This window comes from Oncorhynchus mykiss, chromosome 9 (assembly GCF_057628025.1).
Source record: "Oncorhynchus mykiss isolate SJ-2025 chromosome 9, ASM5762802v1, whole genome shotgun sequence".
In the NCBI taxonomy this organism is placed as follows: Eukaryota; Metazoa; Chordata; class Actinopteri; order Salmoniformes; family Salmonidae; genus Oncorhynchus; species Oncorhynchus mykiss.
In genome coordinates, this window is record NC_143030.1 from 14422007 (window position 1) to 14442509 (window position 20503).

The 20503-nt window shown below is 45.3% G+C and overlaps 2 protein-coding genes across 4 annotated transcripts; one reads left to right on the forward strand and one right to left on the reverse strand.

Moving 5' to 3' along the window:
* The first annotated feature begins 937 nt into the window (after positions 1-937).
* LOC110531448 (polyunsaturated fatty acid lipoxygenase ALOX12) lies at positions 938-16170 on the forward strand. 2 transcript variants are annotated; one of them, XM_036987327.2, is made up of 15 exons: positions 938-1547; positions 4956-5102; positions 5264-5465; positions 5689-5770; positions 5894-6016; positions 7678-7784; positions 9183-9355; positions 12289-12432; positions 12564-12767; positions 13141-13227; positions 13440-13609; positions 13783-13904; positions 14195-14295; positions 14515-14685; positions 15244-16170. In XM_036987327.2, exons 2-15 carry the CDS (start codon positions 4956-4958, stop codon positions 15421-15423), a joined length of 2013 nt encoding a protein of 670 aa, XP_036843222.1. In that variant the 5' UTR covers positions 938-1547; the 3' UTR covers positions 15424-16170. The 2 variants fall into 2 exon arrangements, 1 of the variants encoding a protein (XP_036843222.1); XR_016483089.1 differs by having other exon boundaries at positions 1181-1547; positions 13079-13227.
* A 1082-nt stretch (positions 16171-17252) lies between these two features.
* On the reverse strand, positions 17253-20456 carry LOC110531452 (ribonuclease kappa-A). Of its 2 annotated transcripts, XM_090183530.1 has the most exons (4): positions 20194-20456; positions 19618-19700; positions 18202-18352; positions 18026-18163 (listed from the first exon to the last, which is right to left on the reverse strand). In XM_090183530.1, exons 1-3 carry the CDS (start codon positions 20269-20271, stop codon positions 18208-18210), a joined length of 306 nt encoding a protein of 101 aa, XP_090039656.1. In that variant the 5' UTR covers positions 20272-20456; the 3' UTR covers positions 18026-18163; positions 18202-18207. The 2 variants fall into 2 exon arrangements, with proteins under 2 accessions (XP_021470336.1, XP_090039656.1); XM_021614661.3 differs by having other exon boundaries at positions 17253-18352.
* Positions 20457-20503: the final 47 nt, after the last annotated feature.

The window sequence follows — 20503 nt, forward strand, 5'->3', positions numbered from 1 at the left end:
TGGTATGGTTACATAAGACAGAAGATTACTTAAAGCCAAAATGAAAGTAGGGTGGTTAGACGGTTTTGTGTATAACTCAAATGTCTAGCAACCCAAAGGTTGTGTGTTAGAATCTCATAATTTTAGCTAATTAGCAACTTTTACTACTTTTTAGCTACTTTGCAACTGCTTATCATGTCAACTAACAATTCCCCTAACCATTTAACCTAACTCCTAACCCCTAGCCTAGCTAACGTTGGCCACCTAGCCAACATTAGCCACAACACATTGTAATTTGTAACATATTGTACAAATTGCATTTCCTAACATATCATTTGAAATGGATGATGGACATCCACAAATGAATACATACCACCGGAAACGTATCATACAGTATGATACTAATTGGAGTGTTCCAGGATTTACGTTGCTTATGTTACGTCTACCCCTGAGTCCAGGCTGTGCATAGGAGCTATTAGCAGAGTGACTTAACAGGACCAGTTGCAAGTGTTAATATTTTCTACATTATAGAATAATAGTGAACACATCAAAACTATGAAATAACAAAAATGGAATCCTTTAGTAACCAAAAAATTGTTAAACGAATAAAAACATATTTTTTTGACTTTTGACAACTTTGCACACTTGAATGAGTAGGTGTGTCCTAACTTCTGACTGGTACTATTTGTTTGTATTTATTTATTGATGCGTTGGACCTTTTTGACTGAAATGTTTACTGCTGCAGGTCTAAAGCCACAGACAAATAATAGTCCTCTGTAACTTATCTAACTTTTCTAGCTATGTGTTATTTCATAGTTTTGATGTCTTCACTATTATTCTACAATGTAAAAAAAAAAATAATGAAGAAAAACCCTTGAATGAGTAGGTGTGTCCTAACTTGACTGGTACTGTATGTGAGAACCTAATTTGAATGTCAAGTCATATTTTCTCCGAATGCATTTCCTTTTTTAAAATTCTCGGTATTAGACTTCCCTACAGGGGTTGTCTAAAGAGGCCACCTGAAATTACACTAATACACTATTATATATTATATATAACAGTGCGTAAACTATTGTATGGAGGTGTATGCTGAGGAGCGATGCTTGTTGTGTTTACATATTTTTGGACTGCAGGTTTTGATAGATCTCTCCGATATAGTGATTGTTTTGTCAACCTTATCTGTCTGTAGGGACTCGTTGGTGTGCTTCCTTGTGCGAGAGAGTGGAAGGGGGAGCAGAGGACGGGTGTGTGTAGACCTAAAGAAAGGGAGAAAGGGAGAGTGAGAAGCCAATTCATTAGTTTGGAGATGTGGACAGGTAGTAAAACCATGTAAATGATCGAGGAAGGGAGAGATGTGGTCTCATCAGAGAGGATGTTTGCAACATAGCAGATTGCAGTTGGACCACTGAACTGGTGCACGGTAGTGTGAACAAGCTAACTGTGAGATTTCAGAGAGAGGGGGGAAGAGCGGGAGAGTTACTGACACAGAAACAAAGCAGAGGGAGAAAGAGAGAGGCACAGAGAAACATTAGACAGTGGACTTTCTGTTCCTTTCACTAACAGCTGAGGTATGTCCTTCCTTTTACCGTTTTGTTTTTACTGTGGACTGGGTTTGTACCTCAGGGAATGCAAGGTAGAAACATACTGAAACGCAAGGTCAAAAAGTATAGGATGTTTTGAACAGTTTGAACTTGAAATCCTGTGTTCAGTCATTTGAGGAGAACCGAGAGTATAGATATAGTTGTGAGACTGTGCAGTGGTAGTTCTTACCAGTGTAGTTCTGTAAACTACAGTCGTTACTCATATTGTGGTGTACGAGACTAAAACCAGACCGTGTAGTGTCATAAATAACTACCTGCAATCCGAATGGTTGACTTAACAGAGTGTGTTTGAATCTGCACTATGTTGTAATTTAAACATGACAAACACAATAGCACACAGTAATTCCCTTTACGGCAATGCTTGGTGTCAGAAATATCTATCTGCATTTCTATGGCTGAAAAGCAGAAGTTTGCGGTGGTAGTCTTTGAGACCAGGTTGTAGGACAGGGACTGTGGACATTATGTTGTTCTCAAGTTGCGAATGCCGTCTTTTCATCATTGTCTTCGGAACAAGCTATGCTCAGAACCACGCAGCAGAGCACTATTGCCTCTTAATGGGGAAAACCTTTTTAAAGCTGATAGTTTCAACCTTTAAAACTACATGAATACCACCAACTGGTGCATGATGTATTTCCCAATGAGCCACTGTTCCAGTTAATCCGCTAGCTGGCTCAACTCTCACCGTACAGTCTACTACAGACTAAAGGATTGGGTTACTCCCAGAATGCTATAATAGAACACAAATACCACTGACACAAAGGGGTGATAATAGAATGAATAGAATACATTAATAGAATTCTGGCTCAACTCTCACAGTAAATTCTAATGACTGAAGGATTGGAATACCCTTAGAATGCTATTATAATAGAACACCGACACCAATCTTTCTACACAAAGATGTGATATTTCTGTTTAGCTGCTTCTACATCTGCATTGCTTCCTGTTTGGGGTTTTAGGCTGGGTTTCTGTACAGCACTTTGAGATATCAGTTGATGTAAATACATTTCACATCATTGTCTCACCATTGTTTTCGCTATAATAGAATAAAAATAGCACTTGCCCCAAGGCATGTGGGTATTCATTTACTTGACTGTTGAAGTCAATTCTGAAGAAAGCCTACACGGGATTGTGCAACCGTACAACGCTATTGTTTAATACCAATGGCACCACCCACACCGTATCACAGGCAAACATAACCTGCTCTGTGAGAGTTACACTGCATTTTTTCACATTTAATCATTTAGCAGGCACTCTTACCCAGAAGGGTTCAACTCCCATTCCCATGGGAGTTGAACCCACAACCCCAGTGTTGCAAGCACTGCTCTACCAACTGAGCCAATACGAAACTACTTGGCAACACTCTTTGGTTTGCTTCACAAATAGCACCCTATTCCCTATATAGTGCACTACTTTTGACCAGGGTCCATAGGGGCCTGTTAAAAGTAGTGCACTACATAGGGAATAGGGTGCCATTTTGGAGGCAACATAAGTTAACAAGTGATATCACTGTAGGGAACGAGCTGAACCGACTACACACTAGGAAAACATGACATCTAAAAGTACAGGTGCAAACAGCAACTTAAAGTGAGGTAAGAGAGAGGTGTTTTTCCAGCTCCGCTTCCTGTCTACCTGGATATCCTCATGGGGTACTGAGTGTATCTACCTGTTTACCGTGATATCCTCATGGGGTACTGAGTGTATCTACCTGTTTACCGTGATATCCTCATGGGGGTACTGAGTGTATCTACCTGGATATCCTCATGGGGGTACTGAGTGTATCTACCTGGATATCCTCATGGGGTACTGAGTGTATCTACCTGGATATCCTCATGGGGGTACTGAGTGTATCTACCTGGATATCCTCATGGGGGTACTGAGTGTATCTACCTGGATATCCTCATGGGGGTACTGAGTGTATCTACCTGGATATCCTCATGGGGGTACTGAGTGTATCTACCTGGATATCCTCATGGGGGTACTGAGTGTATCTACCTGGATATCCTCATGGGGTACTGAGTGTATCTACCTGGATATCCTCATGGGGGTACTGAGTGTATCTACCTGGATATCCTCATGGGGGTACTCAGTGTATCTACCTGGATATCCTCATGGGGGTACTCAGTGTATCTACCTGGATATCCTCATGGGGGTACTGAGTGTGTCTACCTGGATATCCTCATGGGGGTACTGAGTGTATCTACCTGGATATCCTCATGGGGGTACTGAGTGTATCTACCTGGATATCCTCATGGGGGTACTGAGTGTATCTACCTGGATATCCTCATGGGGGTACTGAGTGTATCTACCTGGATATCCTCATGGGGGTACTGAGTGTATCTACCTGGATATCCTCATGGGGGTACTGAGTGTATCTACCTGGATATCCTCATGGGGGTACTGAGTGGATCTACCTGGATATCCTCATGGGGGTACTGAGTGTATCTACCTGTTTACCGTGATATCCTCATGGGGGTACTGAGTGTATCTACCTGGATATCCTCATGGGGTACTGAGTGTGTCTACCTGGATATCCTCATGGGGGTACTGAGTGTATCTACCTGGATATCCTCATGGGGGAACTGAGTGTATCTACCTGGATATCATCATGGGGGTACTGAGTGTATCTACCTGGATATCTTCATGGGGTACTGAGTGTATCTACCTGGATATCCTCATGGGGGTACTGAGTGTATCTACCTGGATATCCTCATGGGGGTACTGAGTGTATCTACCTGGATATCCTCATGGGGGTACTGAGTATATCTACCTGGATATCCTCATGGGGGTACTGAGTGTATCTACCTGGATATCCTCATGGGGGTACTGAGTGTATCTACCTGGATATCCTCATGGGGGTACTGAGTGTGTCTACCTGGATATCCTCATGGGGGTACTGAGTGTATCTACCTGGATATCCTCATGGGGTACTGAGTGTATCTACCTGGATATCCTCATGGGGGTACTGAGTGTATCTACCTGGATATCCTCATGGGGGTACTGAGTGTATCTACAGTACCTGGTATGATACACATAATAAAAGTGTTCTAAGTTACTAAATCTGTCCCTTCATATGTCAAGGTGATTTAAGAGCTTGAGGATGTATTTCCCTTCATTGTAAGTCTAGAGGTGCAGGTATGTTCCTAACAAGTGTGTTCTCATAACTTTTGAACTGGTGTAGGCTACTCATCCATGCATGTCCTTAGACTCCTCGGTAGAATTGACCCTTAGGCAGACAGATGTAGGCTCGTTCCTCCACTACGACAGGGCATTGCATTCCAAGTTGCCAGTAGATGTGGTGACAGTGTTTTGTCATTTTGGAGGTCATAAAATGTTTTGTCAATATTGTGTGTGTGTGTGTGTGTGTGTGTGTGTTAGATGGAGGAGTATAATGTGACAGTTGCTACAGGCACATCAGAGTATTCAGGGACCAATAACTACATATACATTACTCTGGTGGGAGAGAAAGGAGACAGCGAGAGAACAACACTGGATAACCCTGGACTGGACTTCTGTAGAGGAGCGGTGAGTATGGCAGCACTGTGTGTGTGTGTGTGTGTGTGTGTGTGAATTCATGCTCCCAACCCTTCTCTCTCACTCAAAAGGATCAGTATAACATCTCCCTCCCTCCCCATATCCCGCTCCCTCCCTCCCTCCCCATCTCCCACTCCCTCCCTCCCCTCCAGGTGGATGAATACAAGGTGTGTAGCCCGGCTCCTCTGGGTCGTGTCCTTTTGGTGCGTCTGGAGAAACAGAGGTACTGGGTAGAGGATAACTGGTTCTGTCTCTATGTCACCGTGGCGCCACCAGGTGGTGGTACAGCCCTCACCTTCCCCTGTTACCGCTGGCTCATAGGAGATGTCAAGGTGGAGCTACGAGAAGGCACAGGTAAATGGTAAAACAAAGAGGTTGCCCTTCAAGATACCGATCTCAAGTTTTGTGATAAAGGTTAGGTTTTGGGGAGAGAAAGCTGATCCTAGATCTGTGTCCTAAATTTGGTGAAAACAAAGGATGAAGGTCAAATAGAGGTTAGAGAAGGATGTGAGTGAGTCATCTCTGTCTGTATCTTGTTCTCTTTCTCTCCCCTGCTCTCTCTCACTCCCTCCTTCAGCAATGAGACTCAGTGACGACACCTCTCCTCAGCTTTTGGCTCACAGAAAAGCAGAACTGCAGGAGAGACAGGCGCTATACAGGTCAGTTACATTACAGAAATGTTGTTAGAGACAAATGCATCAATTTACAGTATGTGTACATGCACAGACATGAATACACACTTTTCCACACAGTTCCACACTGTTTGTCTGTTGTTTATCCAGATGGATTGCATGGGCTCCTGGGATTCCCAAGTGTATTGAGGCGAAGACCGAGGCAGACCTTCATCAGGATGTTCGCTTCGACAATGAGAAGAGGAGTGACTTTGAGAGCTCCTTACACTACGCGTGAGTCATACAGACCCCCCCCCTACCTCCCCCCCTTAAGCCCTTCCCACATTGCCTAATATACAGTTGAAGTCGGAAGTTTACATACACCGTAGCCAAATACATTTAAACTCAGTTTTTCACAATTCCTGACATTTAATCCTAGTACAAATTCCCTGCTTTAGGTCAGTTAGGATCACCACTTTATTTTAAGGATGTGAAATGTCAGAATGATAGTAAAGAGTGATTTATTTTAGCTTTTAATTCTTTCATCACATTCCCAGTGGGTCAGACGTTTACATACACTCAATTAGTATTGGGTAACATTGCCTTTAAATTGTTTAACTTGGGTCAAACGTTTCGGGTAGCCTTCCACAAGCTTTCTACAAGTGAATTTTAGCCCATTCCTCCTGACAGAGCTTGTGTAACAGAGTCAGGTTTGTAGGCCTCCTTGCTCACACACACTTTTTCAGTTCTGCCCACACATTTTCTATAGGATCGAGGTCAGGGCTTTGTGATGGCCACTCCAATACCTTGACTTTGTTGTCCTTAAGCCATTTTGCCACAACTTTGGAAGTATGCTTGGGGTCATTGTCCATTTGGAAGACCCATTTGCAAACAAGCTTTAACTTCCTGACTGATGTTGCTTCAATAAATCCACATGATTTTCCTACCTCATGATGCCATCTATTTTGTGAAGTGCACCAGTCCCTCCTGCAGCAAAGCACCCCCACAACATGATGCTGCCACCCCCATGCTTCACGGTTGGGATGGTGTTCTTCGGCTTGCAAGCCTCCCCCTTTTTCCTCCAAACATAATGATGGTCATTATTGCCAAACAGTTCTATTTTTGCTTCATCCGACCAGAGGGCATTTCTCCAAAAAGTATGATCTTTGTCAGCATGTGCAGTTGCAAACCGTAGTCTGGCTTTTTTATGGCGGTTTTGGAGTAGTGGCTTCTTCCTTGCTGAGCGGCCTTTCAGGTTATGTCGATATAGGACTCGTTTTACTGTGGATCTAGATACTTTTGTACCTGTTTCCTCCAGCATCTTCACAAGGTCCTTTGCTGCTGTTCTGGGATTGATTTGCATTTTTTGCACCAAAGTACGTTCATCTCTAGGAGACAAAACGCGTCTCCTTCCTGAGCGGTAAGACGGCTGCGTGGTCCCATGGTGTTTATTCCAATTCCAATTGACTCAAATGATGTCAATTAGCCTATCAGAAGCTTCTAAAGCCATGACATAATTTTCTGGAATTTTCCAAGCTGTTTAAAGATACAGTCAACCTATTGTATGTAAACTTCTGACCCACTGGAATTGTGATACAGTGAATTATAAGTGAAATAATCTGTCTGTAAACAATTGCTGGAAAGATTACTTGTGTCATGCACAAAGTAGATGTCCTATCCGACTTGCCAAAACTATAGTTTGTTAACAAGAAATTTGTGGAGTGGTTGAAAAACAAGTTTTAATGACTCCAACCTAAGTGTATGTAAACTTCCGACTTCAACTGTATCTGCTTCCTTATTTTAAGAAAATGTGTTTCAAAATAGTCTTTCCTGTTGTCTCTCTTTTTCTCCCCCTCCCTCCCTCATTCCCTCCCTCCCTCCCCATCCCTCATTCCCTCCCCATCCCTCATTCCCTCCCCATCCCTCATTCCCTCATTCCCTCCCCCCTCTCTCAGTCTTCTAGAGCTGTCTTTGAAGAAGCTAGCCATCAGGTTTGGGAAGTCATGGGACAATCTGGAAGACTTCAAACGATGCTTCTGGAAACTCAGGAGCCCCATATCTGGTAGAGTACAGTGGCACATAAATAGACTACTGAATAGAGCATTGTGGGTACTGTTGTACGTAATGCTACAGATACACAACATGGCCAAAGTATTCAACCCGCCCGCCCTTCAGACACACACTATTTAATGACTCCAAAACTGTCCGCCCTGCGGGATATAACCGTGGGGACTGGGGTTATGAGTCAACCCGTGCATCACTAGACTTTCAACTTGGCACCGTTATAGGAGGCCACCTTTCCAACAAGTCGGTTAGTAAAATTTCTTCCCTGCTAGAGCTGCCCCAGTCAACTGTAAGTGCTGTTATTGTGAAGTGTACAGAAATGAGATTGTTGAGATCAGTGTGGAATAACTTGATTGGCCTGCACAAAGCCCTGACTTTAACCCCATTGAACACCTTTGGGATGAATTGGAATGCCGACTGCGAGCCAGGCTCGACCTCACTAATGTTCTTGTGGCTGAATGGAAGCAAGTCCCCGCAACAATGTTCCAACATCTAGTGGAAAGCCTTCCCAGAAGAGTGGAGGCTTTTACAGCAGCAAAGGGGGGGACCAACTCCATATTAATGCCCATGATTTTGGCGTGAGATGTTTGTCATACTTTGGCGTGAGATGTTCGACATACTTTGGAGTGAGATGTTCAACGTACTTTGGAGTGAGATGTTCGACATACTTTGGAGTGAGATGTTCGACATACTTTGGAGTGAGATGTTCGACGTACTTTGGAGTGAGATGTTCGACGTACTTTGGAGTGAGATGTTCGACATACTTTGGAGTGAGATGTTCAACATACTTTTGGGCATATATTTTATTAGAGTTAGAGGTGCTAGTTCTCGTAGAGTATAGGCCAACACTTTTTTTTTTATAGCTGTCTCTTCCTGTGTTTTTGGGGAAGTGAGGCCTCTGAATATTGCAACACCAGTGTGTGTAACTCAGTCAGTGTATGTAGCATTTTCAATCTTTGATTAAACAATTGTTTCTCCTTCAATATATATTCCATTTATTAATATTCTGACACTACAGATCACTCTTTTGTTGCTTACAATTTTTTCTGCACAGCTGTAAATGTCAACTTGAAGGGTATTCAAGGTTTTAAAAGGCTTCTAAAGTTTGGTCTATTCCACTTTAACATGTCAGACTTGATTTGCCCTAATGAAAAATGTATCAACCCATGAATTATAATCCACATAATCATTCACATTTCCTGTTGCTGCAGGATAATGTTCCTGCTGTTGCAAACTGGTCAAACTAAGATCTTACATCTGTACGGAATAGGCCTTCTCTGTCTTCACCCTGTCAGTCCTATTATATATTTGTGTAGATTGTTTATTAAGAATTGTTTATTCAGACAGTACTTTTTTTATTTTGTGATTGATAAATTGATTCTCCCTATGATTCCAGAATACTGTATGGAGCACTGGAAGGAAGACTCATTTTTCGGGTACCAGTGTCTGAACGGTTCAAACCCCAGAATGATCCAGCGCTGCAAGAAGCTTCCGGGAAACTTCCCCGTCTCTGGAGACATGGTGCAGGGGTCGCTGGCCCCAAGAACCACCCTTGAGAAGGAACTCAAGGTGGGGCCCCTCTGTCTCTCTGTCTGCATTCCAAATGCCACCCTGTACTAACCCTAATGCTAGCTTCATGTCCATATCCTGGATCAACCCTAACTCCACCCTCAACCCTAACTCCACCCTCAACCCTAACCCTACCCTCAACCTCAACCCTAACCCTACCCTCAACCCTAACCCTAACCCTACCCTCAACCCTAAACCTACCCTCAACCCTAACTCTACCCTCTCACCCTAACTCCACCCTCAACCCTAACCCTAACCCTAACTCCACCCTCAACCCTAACCCTAACTCCACCCTCAACCCTAACCCTAAATCCACCCTCAACCCTAACTCCACCCTCAACCCTAACTCCACCCTCAACCCTAACCCCACCCTCAACCCTAACCCTAACTCCACCCTCAACCCTAACCCCACCCCTAACCCTAACTCCACCCTCAACCCTAACCCTAACTCCACCCTCAACCCTAACTCCACCCTCAAACCTAACCTTAACTCCACCCTCAAACCTAACCCTAACTCCACCCTCAACCCTAACTCCACCCTCAACCCTAACTCCACCCTCAACCCTAACTCCACCCTCAACCCTAACTCCACCCTCAACCCTAACTCCACCCTCAACCCTAACTCCACCCTCAACCCTAACTCAACCCTCAACCCTAACCCCACCCTCAACCCTAACCCTAACTCCACCCTCAACCCTAACCCTAACTCCACCCTCAACCCTAACCCTAACTCCACCCTCCACCCTAACTCCACCCTCCACCCTAACCCCACCCTCAACCCTAACTCCACCCTCAACCCTAACCCTTACTCCACCCTCCACCCTCAACCCTAACCCCACCCTCAACCCTAACCCCACCCTCAAACCTAACTCTACCCTCAACCCTAACTCTACCCTCAACCCTAACTCCACCCTCAACCCTAACTCCACCCTAACCCTAACTCCACCCTCAACCCTACCCTCAACCCTAACCCTACCCTCAACCCTAACTCTACCCTCAACCCTAACTCTACCCTCAACCCTAACCCTAACTCCACCCTCAACCCTAACCCTTACTCCACCCTCAACCCTAACCCTTACTCCACCCTCAACCCTAACTCCACCCTCAACCCTAACCCTAACTCCACCCTAACCCTTACTCCACCCTCCACCCTCAACCCTAACCCCACCCTCAACCCTAACCCCACCCTCAAACCTAACTCTACCCTCAACCCTAACTCTACCCTCAACCCTAACTCCACCCTCAACCCTAACTCCACCCTAACCCTAACTCCACCCTCAACCCTACCCTCAACCCTAACCCTACCCTCAACCCTAACTCTACCCTCAACCCTAACTCTACCCTCAACCCTAACCCTAACTCCACCCTCAACCCTAACCCTTACTCCACCCTCAACCCTAACCCTTACTCCACCCTCAACCCTAACTCCACCCTCAACCCTAACTCCACCCTCAACCCTAACTCCACCCTCAACCCTAACTCCACCCTCAACCCTAACTCCACCCTCAACCCTAACTCCACCCTCAACCCTAACTCCACCCTCAACCCTAACTCCACCCTCAACCCTAACTCCACCCTCAACCCTAACTCCACCCTCAACCCTAACTCCACCCTCAACCCTAACTCCACCCTCCACCCTAACTCCACCCTCCACCCTAACCCCACCCTCAACCCTAACTCCACCCTCAACCCTAACCCTTACTCCACCCTCCACCCTCAACCCTAACCCCACCCTCAACCCTAACCCCACCCTCAAACCTAACTCTACCCTCAACCCTAACTCTACCCTCAACCCTAACTCCACCCTCAACCCTAACTCCACCCTAACCCTAACTCCACCCTCAACCCTACCCTCAACCCTAACCCTACCCTCAACCCTAACTCTACCCTCAACCCTAACTCTACCCTCAACCCTAACCCTAACTCCACCCTCAACCCTAACCCTTACTCCACCCTCAACCCTAACCCTTACTCCACCCTCAACCCTAACTCCACCCTCAACCCTAACCCTAACTCCACCCTAACCCTTACTCCACCCTCCACCCTCAACCCTAACCCCACCCTCAACCCTAACCCCACCCTCAAACCTAACTCTACCCTCAACCCTAACTCTACCCTCAACCCTAACTCCACCCTCAACCCTAACTCCACCCTAACCCTAACTCCACCCTCAACCCTACCCTCAACCCTAACCCTACCCTCAACCCTAACTCTACCCTCAACCCTAACTCTACCCTCAACCCTAACCCTAACTCCACCCTCAACCCTAACCCTTACTCCACCCTCAACCCTAACCCTTACTCCACCCTCAACCCTAACTCCACCCTCAACCCTAACTCCACCCTCAACCCTAACTCCACCCTCAACCCTAACTCCACCCTCAACCCTAACTCCACCCTCAACCCTAACTCCACCCTCAACCCTAACTCCACCCTCAACCCTAACTCCACCCTCAACCCTAACTCCACCCTCAACCCTAACTCCACCCTCAACCCTAACTCCACCCTCAACCCTAACCCCACCCTCAACCCTAACCCCACCCTCAACCCTAACCCTAACTCCACCCTCAACCCTAACCCCACCCTCAACCCTAACCCTAACTCCACCCTAACTCCACCCTAACTCCACCCTCCACCCTAACTCCACCCTCAACCCTTACTCCACCCTCCACCCTAACTCCACCCTCAACCCTAACCCCACCCTCAACCCTAACTCCACCTCAACCCTAACTCCACCTCAACCCTAACTCCACCCTTAACCTCAACCCTAACCCTAGTCTCAACCCTAACCCTAGTCTCAACCCTAACCCTAGTCTTAAACCTTACCCTAGTCTCAACCCTAACCCTAGTCTCAAACCTTACCCTAGTCTCAACCCTAACCCTAGTCTCAACCCTAACCTCAACCGTCTCTACATATCTTCATGCTCTCTCTAGGCGGGTAACATCTACTTGGTAGACTATGCCATCATGGATGGTGTTCCTACCAACGTAATCAGAGGGAAACCACAGTACATCGCTGCTCCTCTCTGTCTGCTGTATGAACACCCAGACCAGGGACTCATACCCATCGCCATACAGGTAGGGCTGGACACACACACACACTATCCTAATATTGAGTTGCACTCCCTTTTTCCCTCAGAACAGCCTCAATCTCCTCAAGGATAGTAAAGCCATAAACATACACGTTATCTATCCCCCCTCTTCTCCAGCTAGGGCAGACTCCTGGCTTGGACACGCCCATCTTCCTGCCTAAAAACCCGCCCCTGGCCTGGCTATTGGCCAAGATCTGGGTTCGTCACTCAGAGTTCCAGGTGTTCCAGCTCCTGTCCCACCTGTTGAGAACTCACCTGGTGGTGGAGGTCTTCTGTGTGTCAACACTACGACAGCTACCTGCCGTCCATCCAGTATATAAGGTAGGGAAGGGGGGTTGTGGTTGTGGCTAACCCCTCTCTCTGTCTCTACTGTAGCTCCTGGCTCTTCACCTGGTGGTGTGTGCTGTGGCTAACCCCTCTCTCTGTCTCTACTGTAGCTCCTGGTTCCTCACCTGGTGGTGGTGTGGTGTGTGCTGTTGCTAACCCCTCTCTCTGTCTCTACTGTAGCTCCTGGTTCCTCACCTGGTGGTGGTGTGGTGTGGCTAACCCCTCTCTCTGTCTCTACTGTAGCTCCTGGTTCCTCACCTGGTGGTGTGTGCTGTGGCTAACCCCTCTCTCTGTCTCTACTGTAGCTCCTGGCTCCTCACCTGGGGGTGTGTGCTGTGGCTAACCCCTCTCTCGGTCTCTACTGTAGCTCCTGGCTCCTCACCTACGCTATACTCTGGAGATTAACTGCAGGGGGCGCACTCAGCTCCTCTCAGCCGACGGCATCTTCAAAAGGGTATGTCAGTCTTACCGTTCTATTCCTTGTTTACATTTTAGCAGACACTTACAGTAGAGTGCAAACATTTTCGTACAGCCCCCCCGTGGGAATTGAACCCGCAACCCTGGTGCCACACAGGACCCCAGTATCTTGAGGGCTCAACTTTAAAAGCATAGAATAGTTTTGAAATAGACAAGAGTATAATTGATGATGAAATACTGTCCCTCCAGGTGGTGTCTACAGGAGGGGAGGGGCTTCTGATCCTAGCCCAGAATGAGTACAAAGTCCTGACCTACCGCTCTCTGCAGCCCTACCAGGACTTCCAGCAGCGCGGAGCTACCAAGCTCAGAAACTACTTCTACAGGGAATACAGCCTGATGCTGTGGGACGCCATACACAGGTACAATACCCATCACCACTCCTTTATGACCACAGAGGTAGTGTTTATAAGGTTGTCGGAGGAAAGCAGGGAGAGGACATGGTCTTCAGGCCTGAAATATGGATATGTTGAAATGCACATTGGGAAAATAAGCTATTTCACCCCCCCCCCCTCCTCTCTTTCTCCCTCCCCAGTTTTGTCTCAGGGATGGTGTCACTGTACTACCATTATGACAGTGATGTAGTGGAGGACACTGAGCTGCAGGCCTGGATAAAGGACATCGCTGAGGAGGGCTTTGTTGATGTGCCCAGATTTGGTCAGTCATCCACCACTACCCCCCACCTCCTCAGACTCAGGACTGGATTCAATCCGTAAGCGTGGAAGATCTGCATGGCAGAGCGGTTGACATTTAAAGGCAACATTACCGTGTTCGTGGAATTGCATTCTCAGAAAATGCTGCATATGTCTGCTGAATCCGAAATTACCTTTAAATGTCAACCGCGCTGCAACACAGATCTTCAGCGCTACGGATGGACCCTTAGTTGATAATGATGATTTCTTACTGGGTAATATTGACTGATGTGTGTGATGTTTCCTTCCTCTCAGGTCTGGCCAGGGAACTACACAACAAGACAGAACTGATCACACTGCTGAGTGTCGCTATCTTCACAAGCTCAGCACAGCACGCAGCCACCAACAATGGACAGGTACAGTACACACACACACAGTCTTGTACAGCTAATCTTGTGGGAGCACACAATTCAGTCGCATTTCAAATCCCATTTTCCATAACCATTAATCCTAACCTAGCTCAAAGTTTTGTTTGTTTACTATTCTTGTGGAGACTTCTGTCTGGTCCCCACAAGAATAGTAAAAAAACAAAACACACACACACCTATTAAGTTACTCATCTCACTCTAACATAGTTTGACTGGTGTGCGTGGGTACCCAACACCCCGTGCACAATGCGCCACCCTCCCCCGACGGATAAGGACGCTGTTACCATGGAGATGATCATGGACACCCTCCCAGACGTCAGCCAAACATGTTTGGAGATGGCGATCACATGGCACCTGGGTCGGCCACAACCGGACGCAGTAAGTTAAAACAACAACAGTGGGTCACGTTTATAGTATGAAATGGGATGAAACTAGAATGCAACGCTCGTCTCCCACCTTTTCTTTCCCACCTTTGGTTATAAACATAGATGGGTAAACTCTGATCACAAGGCACAGTGAAAAAAGTAACACTCCCTGTACTTTCAATCATAAAATAAAACCAGAGATTCATATAGCTAAATGTAAATATTTCAAGCTAGGATTCTTCACTTCTCCATTTTGCAATTTCTCTCTAGTCTCGGGAATTCCCAGACGTAGGGCAACAGCGCATTGGTACATCTGCAGATAGACTATTTCCTCTCCACTCTCTTTTCATGCTTTTTAGTTCCCCTTCTCTCCCACCCTACAGGTCCCATTGGGTCAGGACCAGTATAGAGCCTTACTCTTCCTCCTTTCGCCCATTTTTCTCATTGGGTCAGTACCAGGAGCAGTACTTTACTGAGACCCAAGCACATACTAACCCTACACACCCTCCTTCTCCCGCTCTCTCCTTCCTTCTCCCCTCTCTCCCTCCTCCTCTCTCCCTCCTTCCTTCAGATTCCATTGGGTCAGTACCGGGAGCAGTACTTCACAGAGTCCCAGGCCCAGGAGGTGATTGACAAGTTCAAACAGGAACTGAAGGAGATAGAGGAACACATCCTGACCCAGAACGAGGGACTAGAGCTGCCCTATCTTTTCCTCCTGCCCAGCCGCATCGAGAACAGCATCACTATATAATATACTGAACAGAAATATTAACGCAATAATTGTAAAGATTTTACTGAGTTACAGTTCATATAAGGAAATCAGTCAATTGAAATAACCTCATTAGGCCCTAATCTATGGATTTCACATGACTGGGAATACAGATATGCATCTGGACACACAAAAAAATATATTTTTCAATAGGGGCGTGGATCAGGAAACCAATCTGGTGTGACCACCATTTCCCTCATGCAACGCAACACGTCTCCTTCAAATAAAGTTGATCAGGGTGTTGATTGCGGCCTGTGGAATGTTGTCCCACTCCTCTTCAATGGCTGTGCGAAGTTGCTAGATATTGGCAGGAACTGAAACACGATGTCGTACACGTCGATCCAGAGCATCCCACACATGCTCAACGAGTGACATGTCTGGTGAGTATGCAGGCCATGGAAGAACTGGGCCATTTTCGGCTTCCAGGAATTGTGTGCAGATCCTTGCCACATGGGGCCATGAATGGCACGACAATGGGCCTCAGGATCTCGTCACGGTATCTCTGTGCATTAAAATTGCCATCGATAAAATGCAATTGTGTTGGCTGTTTGTAGCTTCTGCCTGCCCATGCCATAACCTGTTTACAATGTTGACATCAGTAAACTGCTTGCGCACAACGTCATACATGTGGTCAGCGGTTGTGAGGCCGGTTGGACCTACTGCCAAAATCTCCAAAACGACATTGGAGACGGCTTATGGTAGAGAAATTAACATTAAATTCTCTGGCAATAACTATGGTGGACATTCCTGCAGTCAGCATGCCAATTTCACACTCCCTCAAAACTTGAGACATTTGTGTTGTGTGACACAACTGAACATTTTAGCGGCCTTTTATTGTCCCCAGCACAAGGTAATGATCATGCGGTTTAATCAGCTTCTTGATATGCCACACCTGTCAGGTAGATGAATTATCTTGGCAAAGGAAAAATACCCACTAACAGGGATGTAAAAAAAAAAATCTGTGATCTTTTATTTCAGCTCATGAAAAATGGGACCAACACTTGTTGCGTTTATATTTTTTTGTTCAATGTAATAACAGAACCAAAAGCTTACCTTGACTAGGGAAGAGTTCCCAATGTTGAATAGTCATAGCCACCTAGCATCCCTCTCTGTTTGAGTAGGCTAAACAAGCTAACTGCATTCACTAGCTGTGAAAATGGGGGAAAAAAATACAACGGAATATAGCTCTCTCGCTCACATGCTTCTCCTTAATTTAATAGAAATGAATTTTCTCAAAACTGTTCAACTAAACTACTAGCTAGCTGTAGTTTATGCTTTCAGCACTAGATTAACTCTCTGGTCCTTTGATTGGGTGGACATGTCAGTTCATGCTGCAAGAGCTCTGATCGGAGGATGTCCTCCAACCTGAAGTTTTCATTATTACTGTGTAAATCTATGGAAGGTGGTGAGAACCACAATTCTCCTAGGTTTTGTATTGAAGTCAATTTACCCAGAGGAGGGAAACTAGATGTCCACCAGCTACACCATGGTGCTACTGTAGATCTTTATTGCAAAAGTGTGTTTTAAGCAATTATTTGGGGGCATGTGAATATATTTTGTATAGTTTTAACTTTAATGTTTCACAATTTTTCTTTTTCTGAAATTCACTGATGAGGATGGTCTTCCCCTGTGAAGCCTTCACTGATACATAGTGTAATAACAGACCATACATACTATATAGATTAAAACCAGGGACTGGAGCTGCCTTACCTTTTCCTACTGCCCAGCTGCATAGTGAACAGCATCACTATAGAGCAGGGATTCCCAAACGCCATCCTGCACTGCACCCCCCCCCCCCAAATAAAACGTTATTTTTAAAACTACACAACAATCAGGATTTATTACATCAAACTGTATCAAGGCTGGACAAAATTCAAAACTTTTCATTAGATTTCCAAAACTAGAAAGCCAAGAGATCTGACTGAACAGTCCAAAAAAAAAAAAGCAGAGAAATTAACATTCCGTCCAATAAGGCACTAGATTAGAACATACAAAGAACAGCTTCTGTCACATAAGGCACAACATTCTAGAAGTTCTAAAAAAAACACTAGAAGTTCAAACTTCTGTGCAGCTTCTAAAAACAAGTTAAGGCTTCAAACAAATACAACTATAATTTGAGAAATTGCAAGATATGTTTTACCTGAGGGGAAGACAGGCACAGTGAATTAACAAAGCAGTTATTCCTAATTCTGTAGACGCTAGCAAGGAAATAATACAACTCTGGTGATTTGATTTCAGTAGATTAATGATAGCATGGTGTTAGTGATTAACAAATATATTGATCATACACATACATAGGCTTACTCCCAATTCTCCACCCTTCTTCCAAAGTGTGCACTTGCATACTCCCGCCCATGGATTCAAGAGTGCTGGGAACTCCCTCCAGACAACGCTTACAACAATCCCATGCTTTAAGTCCATGATGGCGACTGTACAAGTGCACACTTTGGGAGAAGTGTGGAGAATCAGGACACAAGGCAGACAATAACAATGCTACCATCAGGGCTTGGGTCAATTCCATTTCAATTAAAAAAGAACCAAATTCCAATTCAAAATGTTCCTCATTGGAATTTCAGGGTACTTCCTGAATTGTCTGGAATCAGCCCCAACCCTGGCTACCATTCATTCATATTTAAAACAGAACATGTATGGAAAAAGACACTTCTCCAGACAGTGTAAGGCAGTGGTTCTGCAGCCTGCAGTACCAGGGCTCGTCCAGCAGGTGGTATCAGTCATGCAGTACCATGGCTAGTCCAGTAGGTGGTGCTAGCGTACCATGTACTCCTTGCGATGGTTGAGTTTAATCTGGCAAAAGGAGAGAGCGGCAACCAGCACATAGATACCAGCTGCGATGAAACAGTTGTATCCAACCTGGTTATAGAGTTTGTAGATGGAGTGGGGAGGCTCTTGACTGGAAGAGAGAGGGACAGCGGTCAAGGGGTGAGAAAGAGTGGGAAAGGGACACAGGTGACAAATTGGAAAAACCGAGACGCTAAAAACACACTGAAGCCCACTACTCCACAAGGAGCTGAAAGTAATAAATCAAGGCAAGTAAATCAAAACACAAAGGAAAATTCTACTCAAACTATATTTTGGTATCTGTTTCATTAGTCCACTTGACACAGTCCCAACATGTTTTGCTTGTCAGCAGTCAAGTTTTGGACTTTCAAGAAGCAAAGTGTCTCTTGCCCCATCATGATGATGATGCAAATGCATCGATGTGGCAAGTGACACTTCTTGAAAACTTGACATGGCAAACATTTAAGCACTGTATCAACAGTGGACTAATAAAATAAAAAATAACTTCCTCCTGTTTGGCCCTGTCCGGGGGTGTCCTCGGATGGGGGCCACAGTGTCTCCTGACCCCTCCTGTCTCAGTCTCCAGTATTTATGCTGCAGTAGTTTGTGTCGGGGGGGCTAGGGTCAGTTTGTTATATCTGGAGTACTTCTCCTGTCCTATTCGGTGTCCTGTGTGAATTTAAGTGTGCTCTAATTCTCTCTTTCTCTCTCGGAGGACCTGAGCCCTAGGACCATGCCTCAGGACTACCTGACATGATGACTCCTTGCTGTCCCCAGTCCACCTGGCCGTGCTGCTGCTCCAGTTTCAACTGTTCTGCCTTATTATTATTGGACCATGCTGGTCATTTATGAACATTTGAACATCTTGGCCATGTTCTGTTATAATCTCCACCCGGCACAGCCAGAAGATGACTGGCCACCCCACATAGCCTGGTTTCTTCCTAGGTTTTGGCCTTTCTAGGGAGTTTTTCCTAGCCACCGTGCTTCTACACCTGCATTGCTTGCTGTTTGGGGTTTTAGGCTGGGTTTCTGTATAGCACTTTGAGATATCAGCTGATATACAAAGGGCTATATAAATAAATTTGATTTGAATTTGAGTGGTATATTCCCTTAAAAGAAGCAACAGCTTCCAGCCTCCTAGGGTCAGTTTTGAGTTTCCTCCCCTAATTAATAAGGATAGGATTGAGGGAGAAAAAGCTGAACCAGAACCATCCTGAACATATACACAGACTACTCTACTGTGTATCCTCACCTATGTTACATCAGAGGCACATGTGTGTCTCTTGAGTGTGTGACATTTCTGACGCTATTCTTCCACTGTGAGTCAGGTGTCCAGAGACTGACTGTGTGACTGTGTGTGTGTGTGTATGGACTCACTCATTGTGCATGTCTTCCTCTTTGAAAGGCACATCCTCTATCAGCACTGCAGAGTGGGTGGTGAAGAAAATACCCAACATTGCCTAGAGAGAGAGACAGACAGAGCGATTATTTGTAGGGAGTAAATGACAGTAGTAGTAGTAGTAGGTCTTATTTTGCTTGTATCAGCAGTGCAGAGTGCATAATACTAGAACAAATGTGAATGTCATGAGTAGAACAAACACCCTAAAGTGAAACAAATTCTCAAATCTAGAGAGTTTATTTGACTACAAGAAGCATATATAGTCAGTGGCTGTAGGATAACACCACAACAAACACCATCAGTACCAGTCTGTCTAGGTCTTAATGAGGCAAACCAAGCGATAGATAGCTAGCTATACAATCCAGCTGTAATGAACGAGCAAGTTAACGTTATGTATACTGGGCTGGGGCTCACACATTGTCATATGCAATGCAAGAAAACATTACCATACTATCTCGGCTGTCTATCAATAACCGAGTCATTTAACAATCACTGTACACATTCTGATAATAAGCAACTAAAACCACTGTACTTTAAATTACAAGTTATATTACCAGCATTATGACTCCCCAGATGCTGATGACAATACCGCAGGCGGCCAACTTGGGACCGCAAAATAAACACGAAACCATAGTTTAACGACTCAAACAACGACGTAAACTCAAAAGTAGACTTATTACTACGGGAACTGTCGTAGTTCTCAAGTTAAATAGTAGAAAAAAAAGGCACTTGGGCAGCTGTTTGTCGTCTAACCAGTTGTTCCGAGGAGCTCGAGCTCAGTCACCAGTGTGTCAGGTGACTTATGGAAACCGGAAAAACGTTTTTCTATGGATATGTTCAATAATAAAAAACGCAGCTAAAATT

What these genes read in the sequence shown, in the direction of transcription:
- LOC110531448 (XM_036987327.2), top strand. Translation starts at nt 4,956, where the DNA reads ATGGAGGAGTATAATGTGACAGTTGCTACAGGCACATCAGAGTATTCA. An exon ending in GAGAGCTCCTTACACTACGC is followed by an intron (nt 6,017 to 7,677) that starts GTGAGTCATACA and finishes CCCCTCTCTCAG; the next exon opens with TCTTCTAGAGCTGTCTTTGA. An exon ending in TGTTGATGTGCCCAGATTTG is followed by an intron (nt 13,905 to 14,194) that starts GTCAGTCATCCA and finishes CCTTCCTCTCAG; the next exon opens with GTCTGGCCAGGGAACTACAC.
- LOC110531452 (XM_021614661.3), bottom strand. Translation starts at nt 20,271, where the DNA reads ATGGTTTCGTGTTTATTTTGCGGTCCCAAGTTGGCCGCCTGCGGTATT. An exon ending in TCTGGGGAGTCATAATGCTG is followed by an intron (nt 19,701 to 20,193) that starts GTAATATAACTT and finishes CTCTCTCTCTAG; the next exon opens with GCAATGTTGGGTATTTTCTT. An exon ending in GAGGAAGACATGCACAATGA is followed by an intron (nt 18,353 to 19,617) that starts GTGAGTCCATAC and finishes TCTCTCTTCCAG; the next exon opens with TCAAGAGCCTCCCCACTCCA.